This window comes from Quercus lobata, chromosome 7 (assembly GCF_001633185.2).
Source record: "Quercus lobata isolate SW786 chromosome 7, ValleyOak3.0 Primary Assembly, whole genome shotgun sequence".
NCBI lineage: Eukaryota > Viridiplantae > Streptophyta > Magnoliopsida > Fagales > Fagaceae > Quercus > Quercus lobata.
Genome location: NC_044910.1, coordinates 9841217 through 9856008, shown reverse-complemented (window position 1 = coordinate 9856008; position 14792 = coordinate 9841217). Strand labels below are relative to the sequence as shown.

The 14792-nt window shown below is 34.5% G+C and overlaps 1 protein-coding gene across 1 annotated transcript; it reads left to right on the top strand.

Moving 5' to 3' along the window:
- The first annotated feature begins 3611 nt into the window (after window positions 1-3611).
- Window positions 3612-4181, top strand: LOC115951544. The gene has a single exon (XM_031068726.1). The coding sequence runs from the start codon at window positions 3612-3614 to the stop codon at window positions 4179-4181; it is 570 nt and encodes a 189-aa protein (XP_030924586.1).
- Window positions 4182-14792: the final 10611 nt, after the last annotated feature.

Genomic DNA, 14792 nt, shown 5'->3' with positions numbered 1-14792 from the left:
CCGGTAATTCATGGCTATTAAAGAAATTGGAAATTTTAAAAACGTTTGTGTGTGTGTGTATATATATATTCCTGAGCTCTAACCAAACAACATGCGGCAGATTTGCTCTCACCCTCTGTTTCTCTCATTCACTCCTCTTAGATTTATTTTGGTTGGATTTTTGCTGGCTATAGTTGTTACTATTTTGCTTGGTGGTTGAGCTTAAAGAGAGAGAACGATAGTAATGTCTTGTGGTTGTAGTGGTGGTGCTTCAGATCTAGCGTGACTAACCTTGGTGGTGCTGCTTCATATCCAGAGAGAACGGCATCGTGACTGACCTTGATGGGTTTTTTATTTTTTAATTTATGGTGGAGTGATGGTGGTTAATGGGATTGAGAGGGGCGGTGGGATTGGCTTAGGTTTCCGGCGGTGTGTAAATCAGGCGAAAGTGGTGGCCATGACTGGTGACGTGGTGGCTAATCGTTGATGACATCAGTGAAGGTGGGTGGCGGCAGTGGTGGTGGCTGATAGGGTGGTTTAGATTTTTATTCATTTTATGAAACTAAATAAGAAAATGCTAAAAATTAGATTTGAATTAAATGGGTGTACACATGTCAAGATTTTACTAGTGGAGTATAAAGTGGAGCAGGAAAAATGAGACAGAAGATTTGGACTCGTGTTATAGAGCATTCACACCAATTTCAACGACTCCCAACTCCCAAGACCAATCAACGGCTCCCATGACCAAAAAGGTTCTCTTCTCTTTTAAATTTTTTTTTTTAAATACAAAATAGATATTCTACTTTAACTTAATCTGAATATATGTGTGTGAAGCTCCCTCCTAGAAACTTGAACCCCGGCCCTTACCCCCCACACTCTACAAGTACTTATATTCGTAAAGTGACCATCACATCAAGAATGTACGGTGGTCTTTAAATTTTAATATGAGAGGAGAAGGCTACTCCCTCTTTAGTAGCCTATAATTATAATTAGTTAATAAGGATCCATTGACACAAAAACTAACACCTAAATAGGTGGAAGGATACAAACTAGCACCTCTTTGCCCATTATCCCGAGACATGGGAGACTTAAAAAAAAGACTTTAACCATTATTGGCCTTGGCGTGTTGCGATGTAGCATACAAGTCCATTAATATTGGACAGAGCTCAAATTATATGAAAAGAAATGCCCTTACCTATTTTATTTGAATGAGAAATTGCCCTGAACCAATGTTTACACCAACTCTTATAATTCTTGTCACTTATGCATTACTATATCATAAGACACGCCATGGAATTAATTTGCTTCCATAAAATTGGCTTTTAATCAAGAGAAAAAAAAAATCAATATTAGACAACTGGCTAGAGTAAAAGAAAAATATTGCAACTAACAAAACAGAAACCTAAGCATATGATACTAAGCATAAACAAAGACTAAAGCATATGATACTTAGTGCTGCAACTTAAATAATGCTCCCAAGTGCAAGATTGTCGCAAAGTAATAACTCGGTAAGTCCGAGATCGAATCCACAGGAAAAAGGGAATTGATTAGCAAACCACAAGAGAATAAAACTAAAATAATACTGTTTAATTGAAGATATTTTTGATGGTTTAGTAAAGGCATTTTAAATTGAGAGAAAATAACAATATGTTAAGGCGCTAAGGTTTAGGGATCCACACACAACACATTTATTGGTAGTCTTAACAATATTTATTTTATAACGCAACTAAAATTCATACGAAGGATGATTTTAATCAAATGATTTAACAATAAAAACTCAAGAATTAATTGTCTAAGGTAGTTTCATGAAATTGATTGATTTTAGGCAAAACAAAACTAATAAATTAGTTCGCAGGGAATACTAAGCATTTAACGTGCCCGAAGTCTACAATAAATCAAAAAATTATACAGAACTAAACACTTTTCTAGATGAGTAAATCAATCAAAAACATAATAACATAAGCATTAAAACCATAAAATAATTGTTAAGAACATACCAATAAATGATTGGGTTTCACCCATTACCTTAGCAAGGCTTCTAGCAAGCCATAATACAAATAAAACTCTAAAAACTGTAAAGAAACTTTAAGAAACCTAAATTACATTCTACAACAGCTCCCCCTGAATTTTGCCCTAAAGAGCCTTTAAATAGGTCAAGGAATCCTATTACAAGTTAAATTCCTGTTTGGAGAAAATCCTAGGTTTTTAGGCTTCAATTAACCGACGTTTTCAGCCCATTTAAATTCAGCATTAGGACTTTTGTTAGACCAAAAAGTTGTAGCCCTTTAAGTTAAATTTTCAGCCCAACTTGAATCAACTCGATTGGACATCTGAGCCAAAAGTTATGCTCCAAATACTATCTAGTACGCAAGTTGGAATCCTAATCCGAATTGGACTTGGATTTGGTGCAAATTTCCTTTGATTCCTTACTTCAATTGGACTCGAATTTAATTGAGTTGGCTTTCTTTGACTTCATCATGGCCCTTGTAAAAGTAAAGTGCATTAGCTTTCTTCTTTGCACAAATCCACTTATTTAATTTCATTATCCTACAAAAGACAAATGTACGTTTTTAGACTCCTTAAAACACAACTAAATTAACCTAGTAAATTAGCCAAGTGATTACTTAATCCAAATTTCAGATCTAGGTTAACACAATCATATAATCATATCAATGTAAAGTGCGGAATATAAAGAATATAAAGATATGATAACCCAGGAAACCAAACCGGTAAAAACCTGGGAGGATTTACCTAGCTATCCTCAAGGGAAACTTGAATCCACTATGAAAGAATTGAAGTTTTACAATGGGACTTAGACCACTGACATCCTATTGCTACCCACTAGTAGAAACCTACTGACACAACCACGTGCAAGCTCCAAGACCACGAACTCCTTCTTTCTTGGATTCTCTAGCAAATCAAGCACACCTGCTTGTGTTTCTTTTAGCTCTTTAATGCAGCAACTGAAACGATTACCAAGTTCTTGACATAGTCTTGAATCTTGGAAACCCTAAGTATGTGTGAAGGCAACCACCTCTTGATCTCATAAAAGATTCACACACAGCATAATGGACAACCAAAAACATGGCTAGGGTTTTCCCTTATATACTTAAAACAAAACATAAAACCCTACACATCATATGGGCCTGAGTTGGAAAATTCTGCAGAAAAACATTCTGCCCATGTTTCGATCGATCAAGCCAGACAGAATTGCACAGTAAATTCTGCAGTAACTCGATTTCAACTTTACATAAAACGTATATACTTTGAGCAAGTCTAAACAAGACTAAAACCTGTTTTGATCATGGTTTGCCAACAATAAAAATTATAGTTCTAATACATTAGTTCCTAATCCTTAGAACCTAACAACAAATCATGCATTAAAATTCAATTGTGCACAAAATTGATTATTCAACATTATTCCAAAACCAACTATAAAATGCATGATCAAATTACAAAAATGCTATCAAGGTCAACAAGATGTACTCCAACTTTTCCAAGAATTGATGGGGAGACAATCCACAGCTGAGTTTGAGTTATTTTTAGTTCAATCTTGGCTTATCTGGAACCAAAGAAACACGGTGGCGCATGGAGGTAAGTTAAAGGATCCGAGGTGGTTGAACAAGAGGGCAATGGAATACTTGGAGGACTACCACCAAGCTCAGGGACAATTGCAAAGTCCAGAAATAACTTCAGGCAGTAACGTTTGGATTCCTCCTCCAGAACTGGTCTACAAGTTGAACTTCGATGCGGCAATTTTTTCGGAGTTGAGTTGCTCAGGGGTTGGGGCAATGATTCTGAATGCGAGGGACGAGTTCATGGCCACAATGTCAGCAAGAGACCCATCCGTTTTTGACAGTTTAAAGGCCGAAATTATAGCTTGTAGAAAGGCACTGGAGTTTGCTATTGATGCTGGGTTCACAGACTTAGTCATTGAGGGAGATAACAAAAATGTTATGCAACTTGTCTCGGCTTCAAGGGAAGACTTCTCACGGCTTGGTCATGTTATCCAGGACATCAAATGGCTTGCACAAGGACTACGTAGGGTGTCATTTAGTTATGTTAAGCGGGGTGCCAACTCAGTGGCACATTCCTTAGCTAGATTTGCAAAAAATGTGGTCGATGATATGTATTGGTTGGAGGATAGTCCCCCTCCTGCGTTAGATGCTCTATATTATGACTCACTGCATTTAGATGAATGAAAGTTCAGTCTGTTTTCAAAAAAAAAAGTATGATAACGCTTTTTAATAATGATATAAATATGCAAAATTAAGCTATTATCACTAAGCATAAACAAAGACTAAAGCATGCATTTGTTTTTATAGAGTTTCAACATGTGGGGTCCGCTTCTGATAATTGTATTCTTTATCATCAGACCAAGACATCAACCATTTTTTTGTGTGTATGAGAATTAATCCTCAAATCTCTTATTCAATCATAAGAGATTTTACCAGTTAAGCTCACTAGAACCCACACTTAAACATACATTCAAACTAACTAAAAAGCAAGAAAGCAAAAAACAATCAATTCTAGGTTAAGCATGTGTGTGCAGGCTCATGGAGCTACGTACTTATGAATGAACTTGTGTACACAACCCAACCTAAAACCCATTACACAACAAAGAATTAACCTACATCTATTTAACCTATCATGCTACTAAACTATTAAAGTAATAAGCCTACACTACAAAATAGTAAATAAAGTGGTAAAACAAATAAAAACTTAAAAGAAAAGGAAAGAGAAAATACCTTAAACAAAGAAGCTTTTGGGCTTGATTTTAACTACAAAGAAGCTTTTGGAGCTTGATTTTAACTGCTTCCCTCGAAGACTAAGACCAGAAATTGCCCTAGCCAAGAAAACTTTGAGATGAAGATGTTTTAAAAGAAAAACACCCTCTTGAATCACTATTTTTAAAGTGATTTATGTGTTTTGAAAAAAGAGCATAGGAGGCCTTTTATAGTGTTAAAAGGGGGTGCAGGGCTCTTCCCAAATGATATGGGATTAGCTCTACACGCATTTATGTCCAAAAAATTTCCTTACATAACTTTGGCATCTTTGCTATGTACGCAACCTCGTGAGGTACACAGGTTAGATTCCAGCATATGCACAGTTAGGGTATTGCAAGGTTTTTAAAGCACCAAAATGTCCTTCAACTCTAAGATTTCCCTTAGCTAGACCCTTGACCAATTATGGGCCCTTTAGTGTAATCGTCATTGGGGAACGAGGGCTCAGTTGCAAGGGATACAAAATGAGATAACCACACCACACCATTATCTAGCACCATTGACAATATTCCTTTGTTAGGTCTTTTTTTTTTCAAGATCATTTGTGTGGGTTTTATGTGCTTGACTTGTGCAATCCATACTTGTGACAGCTTCAAGTACACACACCTCATCTCCGCTCCAATTGAGAAAATAACCTTAACAACCTTGTCACCTTACCCCACACCCACTGGCAGCTCTACTTGTATGTGAGGGTGGTCCTAGGACCTCCCTCACTTGTCAAAAAAAAAAATTTATACATGCAAAAAAAATTATATAAATAATTATTTTAAACTAATATGTTCAGCAACCACCCTGACTTGAAAAAAATGTATATATATACTTTAAAATATACATATATATTATATACTAAATTAACCTATTTTGACCACCCTAATAAAAATGTTGAACACATTTACTTGAGAATCATAAGAATTTGAGTTCAATAAATATAAGAGTAATGCTACATCCATAATATTTTCACAATAATTTCACAATAAATCTTATGTGGTAAGCTGTCACTAATTCTAATGGGTTCAATATTGACATGTTTTACCGACCAATAACAAGCTAACAACTTGTTGCGTCAGATTTGTTATGAAATTGTTGTGGTCACTTTATTATTCTCATATCAGCATTTTCAATTTGCATTTTATCTTTTATTAGTCTTTTTTTTTTTTTCTTATTCTCTTTGTTAGTACAAAAAAATATAATATTTCATGTATTTGCGTGTTTTTTTTTTTTGTGACGCTGATATATTCAAATTGTCTCTTTATTAAATTTTGTATAATTTAAGTTTCTTAATGACCACCCTAAAAAAAATTCCTAGAGCTGCCACTACCCACACCACTATGGACTCTAATACTACTTGTTATGGAGATAACACCTTAGGGAGACTCTAATTGAACACCTTGGGGAGACATATTTAACCCAAAAGGCCTAAGCCCAATGGATATAAGCTTGTAAACACCCCATTTTGTAACTTTCATTTAATCTCACTTTCATTGCACCTTGCATCTTGTTGCATATCGCATCACTAGGATGTGTTATAATTTGACCGTATGATTTCTAATTGCATTGCATGATATAAATCTTAAAGTTAAAATGATTAAAACAACAACTCATGAGCCTTAAGTGGACAATGGTATTGAAAGATATCAAAAAAACAAGTTTTAACAGTAAAATGCATTTGCATGAATTAGGTTATAACCATGCATGATTATGAACTCTTACTTCTAATTGGCCTATTTTTAGTCAAATTAAATTAAATGATGTGTTATAATGCAATTGGTTGAGGATATAGTATATGGCATGGTTTTTCCCGGTTCTTAACCAGTTCTAGGTCCAGTTGAATCGGCTAGTACGCTTCGTATGCCTCGGTTTTAAAACAGTGATATATGGTAAGGCTGCATGCACCTGATTCAATCCGAATACAAAGCATTAATTGAGTCTAGAAAAAACTAGTTAATTAAAAAATTAATCAATTAGACATATTTGGAATTAATTTTCTGAGCTTCAGGACCAGGGAATTTTGAAAAAAGAAGTCAAAATTCATAGAGGAATCAAATCACAACTAAAACAAAAATTGATAAACCAAAAAGGAAAAGATCCGGGGAAGATCTAGACCAAGTGCTGATCAGCACTTGGACCAAAATCCTTAGATCTCCTTCCTTTTTTTGCTCCAGTTGCTCCCCACTCAATTTAACCTAGAACCCTACATTTTTCACTCAGAAAACCTAATTTTCCTAAGTCCCACATTATCTAGAGACTCATCCTTAACCCCCTAACATTCAGTATAAATATCCATATCCAGTATTAGTTCAAGACACCCTAAGTTTTAGAGAAAACCTGAAATTTCTCTGCCTTCCATTGCCCCTTTTATTTAGAGTTAGTAGTAGGAAGATGTCTTTGGTGTTTTGGTCCTTTTGGTCTCAACTCACTAGAAGGGGTAGTTAGGTCCTTTTGGTCTCAAGCTATCAACATCCTATTATCAAATTTTCCTCTAGAGAAACTTTCTTGCTTGGAATGCTTGGAAGTTCTAGTGCATGTAGGTAAGGTTTCTAAAAATTTCTTTTATGTATGCCCTAGTTCTTTTTAATTCAATCATGCTTATATTTTAAGTTCTTTACATGTTCTTGATATTTTGCATGTGTGGGTTCTTATTTTGGACAGTACCCAGGCCCAAGGTGGGAACAAGGATCCTAGGCCCCCAAAGAGTTTTATACTTGTTGTTAGGTGGACTGGGTTTGGTTCACCGCAACTATATTGGGCTGATTACAAACCAAGTTATGCACAAAACATGGGTCCTACAACACATACATATTCATACATGCAAATATATACATATTGTAAAATAAATGGTTGAGGAACAATAAAGAAATAAAGAAGAAGCAAGTAAGGACGTCAAGGATCCTCAGAAAATAAAGTGATATGTTATTATTTTAAGTTCTTAGTACATTGGACCCTATTTCTACTGGGATATGCCACGAGGTTCAAATAAGTTCAAAAGTCACAGACTTGGATAGCTCTTTGCAGGCTTTCAAAACTTGTGAGGTTTGAATCCCATTGAATCCAAATGTATCCTCTAGTACATATCTCAGGATCCCTCACAGTGTTTCTCTCTTTTCTCTATTTTTCTGAGGTTTAATCACTCTTTCTAATGCTTCTTTTGCTCTGATTAATTGTTGCTAAATGGTTTTTGTTGACGGCTTGATCTCTTTTTTATAGTACCTTCCTAGGGTTTTTGGCGTGCCATTAATTCCCTCCATTTGCTACCTTGGGTACCAGAACCAATGTTCTGTCAGCAATATTGGTGGCTAGTCATTTCCTCATCTTCTCACTATATTTTTCTTTTGAGGTCCCCCCCCCCCCAAAAAAAAGTCCCCAGCTGACCTTCCTCTTTTAGGAGGGTTCTAGGGGCTAACTTTTAATCTCTTTTTCCAAGGCTTTTAAAGAAACTTTTCAGAACCCCCCTTTTGGCTACCTCATCCTTTGTTTTTTTCTCTAAATAGGCAATTCCCTCCTGTCAAGCTAAAAGATCCCCAACCACCTTCCTTCATGGTCCACCTTCTTGCTTTTCCCGAGGTACCAAGCTTCTTTTTACCAAGTCTTGATTCCTAAGTCACCAGCCTTTTCTAGGTCATAGGCGACTGATGGGACATGTCTATCTTTGTTCCTCGTGTCCATGAGCATACTTCCTTGAGCTGTCCAAATCCCAATTGATTCTTTCCTGCATTCCCAAGGATCCCCCCTAGTTCTAGCAGTTTCAAGGTATCCTGGTCCAATCTCTTTCTAGGCTCCTTGGGAGCTCTTCTCACAAAAGCTGAGCCAAGCTTCCTCTAACTTTTCTTCTTTTTTCTAAGGCCTGGGGCTTGCCCATTCTTAAGCTTGGGCTTCCTTTTACCTATTTTTAAATGGGCATTGGCTCACGGATTGGGCCTTTCCTATCCTTAAGGGCCCATTAGTTTTGGATTTCAATGCTTGTAATATTTTGGACCTCAACAACATGTTAGATCTAGGTTGTTCTTAGTCTTTGCATGTTCTAGAGTTTTTCAATTCAAATACATGTTCATATGCTCTTAGATTAAGGTTTATCATATCACCCACATATTCACCATGTCTTTCAATATCGATATTTGCATACCTAGAATAGGGTTTCATCTTGCTCTTGAATGCTCGTTTCACTTATCAATAACATGTTCTAGGATGATATAAACTTTTTGGACAATATGATATGATCATTGGCCACAAAAATCTAGAAGACTAGTTTCATTAGGCAGGATGGATGCCTAACACCTTCTCATCTTGTAACCTAACCTCCAAACTTAGATCAGTGGTTACTAGATTATGTGTTATCCTTGTAATTTTCAATTTCTAGATTGTAACTAGGAATCAATGTCATGTACTTTTCTTAGATTGTATTTAGAACCAAAGCCATGTAATTTTCTTGTTATCTTCAAAAGATATGCAATTTCAATTTATCAATAAAGATACACTTTTCAATTTGGTTTTGTTATTTTTCCAATCAGATAAGTGTAGACACCCCATTTTACAACTCTCATTTAACCTCACTTGCATTGCATCATGCATCTCAAGGCATATCATATGATAGGAAAAAACTGTAATTTTGACGATCAAAACAATAGTTTATGAGCCTTAATCGAACAACCTGATTGAAAGATATCAAATAAACAAGTTTTAACAGTAAAGTACACTTGCATGAATTAGGTCCTGGCCATACGTTATAATGATCTCTTAATTTTAATGGGTCTATTTTTAGTCTAATTTAAATTAAATGATGTGTCATAATACTGTAGGTTGAGGATACATTTTATGGTATGGTTGCATGCACCCGATTTAATCCGAAGACAAAGCATTTATTGATTCCTTGCAAAATTGGTAAAAAAAAAAAATTGGTTAATTAATTAATTGAACATATTTGGAATTAATTTTTTTGAACTTGAGGACCAAGAAAGTTTGAAAAAAAAATGGTTGAAATTTGTATGGAAATCAAGTCAAAACTTAAACTGAAAAGATCAAACTGAAAAGAAAAAGATCCAAGAGGATCACGGGCGAAGTTTCAATCGGCACTAGGACCAAATTTCCCAGATCTCCTTACTTTTTTGCTCCAAATTCTTCCCCACTCAGTTCGACTTGGCTCCATACGTTTTTAATTTACACTCTGTTTTTTTCGAAGTAAAATATTTTACGCATTTTACCATATTTGTTTTGTTGAAAAACCTGGTCAACTGTAAAATATTTTACAATCAAACATTAAAATTCAAGCAAGTAGAAGTAAAATTTGTCACACTTAAAATAAGTGTAAAACATTTTACGTCTCTCACACTCACACACTTTCAGTTGGTTCTCCCCCTCCCTAACTTCTAATCAACCACGTCGACCACCCTGGTTGCCCTTATGTTGCCGCTCGTGGCGTCTCATCACCACCACCGTGGTGGTGGCTTTCTTCACCTACACAACTCTCTCTCTCTCTCTCTCTCTCTCTCTCTCAAAAGTTTCCGTGGCAAAGCTCCTCCAAACCCCAAACGTCGCCACTTGCCACCATAACTAGAGGCGATAGGCTCCTCTCATCCCAACCTTTTTCAATCTCACCACCAGCAAAGGTTCTCAAGTTCTAATATGTGTTTTTTGGTTTGTGAGTTTTCAATCTGGGCTTGAAATTTTTTTTTTTGGTTTTCTTTTGGATGGTTTGGTTGTATTTGTGCCAATTTGGCAATTTAATGTCATATTTGCAGGTTACTGGTGGTTTAATGCTCAGATTTTTGGGTGGTGGCTAGTAGCTTGTGATTGGTCTTGGTGGTGGTTGTCTTTTTTCCCACTTTCTCATCTAGTTTTTGGGTGGTTGGTGGTGATTTGTGCTTGCATTTGGGGTTGGCTAGTGGTGGCTTGCATTTTCAAATGTGTAAGTCATACCAAATACTTGAAAATGTTTTCATTGGAAAATGTTTCACAGTAAAAATTTTTACATGTAAAATATTTTACAATTGAAAATATTTTACTTCTAAACAAACATAGTGTTAAACACTCATTATAAATACCCATCTCTAGTATAAGTTGAAGGCACCCTAGAAACCCCAAATTTCAGATAAAACCCTGAAATTTCTCTCTCTCACTTTGTCCTTATTCTCTAGAGTTAGTAGCAGGAAAGTGTCTTCGGTGTCTTGGATCTCCTGGTCTTAATTCACTAGAAGGGATAACTTGCTCCTCCTAGCTTTAAGCTACCAATTTCCTATTCACAAATCCCCCTCTAAAGAAGCATTCTTGCTTGGAGTTCTCAAGATTGCTTAGGAGTATTGGTGCATGCAATTAGGTTTCTGCACCTTTTCTTTTTATTATGCCCTATTTTATTTAGATTTAAGAATGTTTTATTTTCAAGTTCTTCACATGTTATTGATTGTTAGCATGTTAGATCTAGGTTATTCTTAGTTTTGCATATTATAGGTTTTTCAATTAAAATAACAAGTTCATATGCTCTTAGATTAGAGTTTATCACATACATATTCACCATGATATCCAATATCAATTCCTTGCATGCCTAGAATATGGTTTCATCATGCTCTTGAATGCTTATTTCAATCTTTACAATCACATGTTCTTGAATGATATAAACTATTCGAATGATGTGATATGATCATTGGCCACATTCTTAATCTTGTAAGCTAGCCTCCAAACTTAGATCAACTATTAGTAGATTATGTTTTCCTTGTACTTTTCAATTTCTAGATTGTAACTAGGAAACAAAGCTATGTACTTTTGTTTTAGATTGTATCTAGGACCAAAGCCATGTAATTTTCTGGTTATTATCAAGAGGTGTACATTTTCAATTCATCGATAAAAGTGATGTATTTTTTCAATTCTAGTTTCCTATTTTCTCTATTAAAATTATTGGCATTCTATTGTAAAAGAGGTTAGATAAAATCAGTAGAACCTCCAATCTTGAGAAGCACCAACACAACTCCTCCCATTTGTGTGGGTTATGCCAAAACTTTGAATCTGAAAGGTTTGGGCTGAGGGGCGCAATCTCTCACAATAAGTGGCGATGCCATTGTAAAATCCTTGACCTAGTAGTGATGATAACATCAATAGAATTTCCACTCTTGAGAGACACAAACATGACTCCACCCATTTATGTGGGTTATGCAAAACCATCTAAAAAGTTTAGGTTGGGTTGCAGTCTCTCACAAAGTTTAATTATGTTATATTAACTATTCATTTTTCTCATTATTATTCAATATGGAACTTCACATACACATGTATTCCCAACAAATATCACACAAAAAGTTTGCTACACTCACTTAAGTGTTACCTAATCAAACCTCTCACTGAGAGTTCACATGACCTTCACTTGAGTTTTGCTCGAGCGAAGTCAATAAATTTTCAAAATTGAATAGTTTTAAACTCATTATATGGACCTTTTTGATCATTTCAAGCCCTCTCACTCTCTCACGACATACTTCTTAATCTCCTTTATGTACCCTCCATGCAAATTTATAAATTTATTGAGGATATGTATTCCCCATTTGATCTCCTTACGTAATCCCTTATTATTTTCCTTCTTACATTTCAGATTCTACGGTTAGCAAATTTTTGGGATTTTTCCAAATTATACATTTTTAGGTTTCATTTTTTATTTTTCATTCATGGTTTGAGTTCAAATTTGAGGTTAGGTGATATATTTGGGTTGTATTTCATGATTCATTACATACATTCATTCCTACTTTTGGCAATGTACACCAAGTGTTTATCAAAATTCCAAAATCACAATGGGTCAAGCTTTCCATGTTCTTTCATGGTCATTACTTCATGGCTCTAGATGGAATTAGGGTTTGACATTTTCTTGAGATCAAGCTTCACAGAATTTACTACCTTAAACAAAATCTACTATTAAACTTTTTTTATTTATTAATTTTTTATTTTTGATGTAATTTTTATATTTTTAGGTTTTGGGTTATTATTTCCTTATTTTTTTTTAGGTGCTTTTAACTTTTTAAGTTAAATCATGGTCTTAGTATGGCAGGTTATTAATTAGGATTAGTTTAAGAATATATTTTCTTGTTAGTCAAGTTTTATAGAGCCTTTAAATAGACCTCTAAGTCTATAAACATTTCTTTTTTTTTTTAATTCAGATTCAATTTAATAAAAATACAGACATTTTGTCTCTCTTTTTTGGTAGATTCCAAACTATCTCTCCTTGTTGATTCAAGGAAACCCTAGTTAATTCGAGAAACTCTTCATTAATCTGAGGTTAATTTCTTAAAAATAGACATATTTTGCTTATTGTCGCTTCCACCCCGCATCATACAAGGCTGGATCCCAAAGAACGATTTTCCTCTAAAGAGATTCTTCATTAGTTTTTCACTTCATTGCCATATTTGTTTGTCTTTTACTACTTTCAATATTATTGTCCGTTGATTTGGTAATAAAACTGTGGTTGAGAAAATTGTTTGCGCTAATATGTTTGGAATAAGTCATAATTTGATGGTCATAAAAAAAATGGCATAACTTGATAATTGTTCAATTATTCTAATTTTTAGTTATTAGGGGGTCTAAATCCAGATTTTTCAAATATGATTAACCTAACTGCAAAAAGAGCTTAGTTAATAGTTGGGGTTTTTAGATGAGATTTTGAAAAGATCCAAATGTGGAGATGGGTATGTTGACGTGACATGTGTACATATTAAAGTTGAGAAATCTAGACGTACGCATATCTAAAGTTGAGACCTGGAACAAACTCAATAATAATATGTTGAGAAATCTAGACGTATGCATATCCAAGCAAAATATTGACAAAAATTAACATATTAAATAATTAGACACATATCCAAGCAATTACGATCTCCTTAATAATTAGACGCAAAATAATTAGACCCAAAACAAACTCAGCTTTTGACATAAAATAATTAGAATAATTACAATCTCCTTCCTTAAAGTTTAAAAGAATGATATTTTACCCAAATTTGAAGGGAAAAAAAACAATCAACCCCAATAATAATCGTTTGATCAAGCACAATTTGTGAACTAACAAGCCCTTTGAATAAGGTCCATCTTATAACTTTTATAAATAAATAAAAAAGTTTCCAACATGTTTGTAAATACATCTTTCATTATAACTTTTTTAATTTTCCGGTTACTTAACTACAACTTTCCAAATAAAGCTTTGAAAACTTAGAACTGAAAACTGAAATTTGGAAAACTAATACCTATTTGTCTTTGCTTGTGCAAAAGTCATTGCAAGTCTTTTGGTGTTCGAAATTTTTTTTTTTTTTTTCATTCTAACTTTTATCAGTTATATTTTCACTAAACATGATTGAAGTTTGGTAAAGAGAATCATTTTAAATTTTAGAATACCTCCTTTTTTTTCTTTTCTTGTTTTGGTCTTGGTTTTGGGGTGGGTTGGGGGGTGGAATTTTTTCTTTTTGAGTGCTTTACTTGAATAATCAGTAACACCTTTGTTTTATAGTTGGAAAATTAAATAGGACCATGTCCTAATATTTAGGAATAAACAAAATCAATCATAATCCAAAACTTCCACGTTGCAAGAGGTCTGTCTTGAATTTTTTTTTTTTTTTTAAATTAGATGCATTTTTTCTGGATATTACAAAGAGAAAGTTAAAATTTTTTTTTTTTCATCAAGAGTTTGTTGGATTTTGAGTCCTAAAAGTATTTCTTTCATTTTTTTTTTTCCTCTTCGATTTATAAAATTTTGAAATACAATTTTTGTGTTTTGGATATTAGCAGCGAAAACTTGGATTTTTATGTTTTTTTTTTTTTTTAACTACTTTTGAATCATGGTTTTGTTGGGCTTTGGGTTTCGATCTAAAACTGTTTTATACTTTTTTTTTTCTTATTTGATACAAAGGGTGAGAAAATCTGGAATATATATATGTGTGTGTGTGGGGGGGGGGGGGGGGGTAAAAGACCAGGAGGTTCATGTCAATGTCTACGTTGGGCCAAGGGCCCAGTCCAAGGAAAAACCCCTCCTTGGCCATGGGAAGAATCCTCCTCGGCATGGATGTAGCCAAGGACAAAGGG

Coding starts and splice junctions, on each gene's coding strand:
- LOC115951544 (XM_031068726.1), top strand. CDS start 3,612: ATGGAATACTTGGAGGACTACCACCAAGCTCAGGGACAATTGCAAAGT.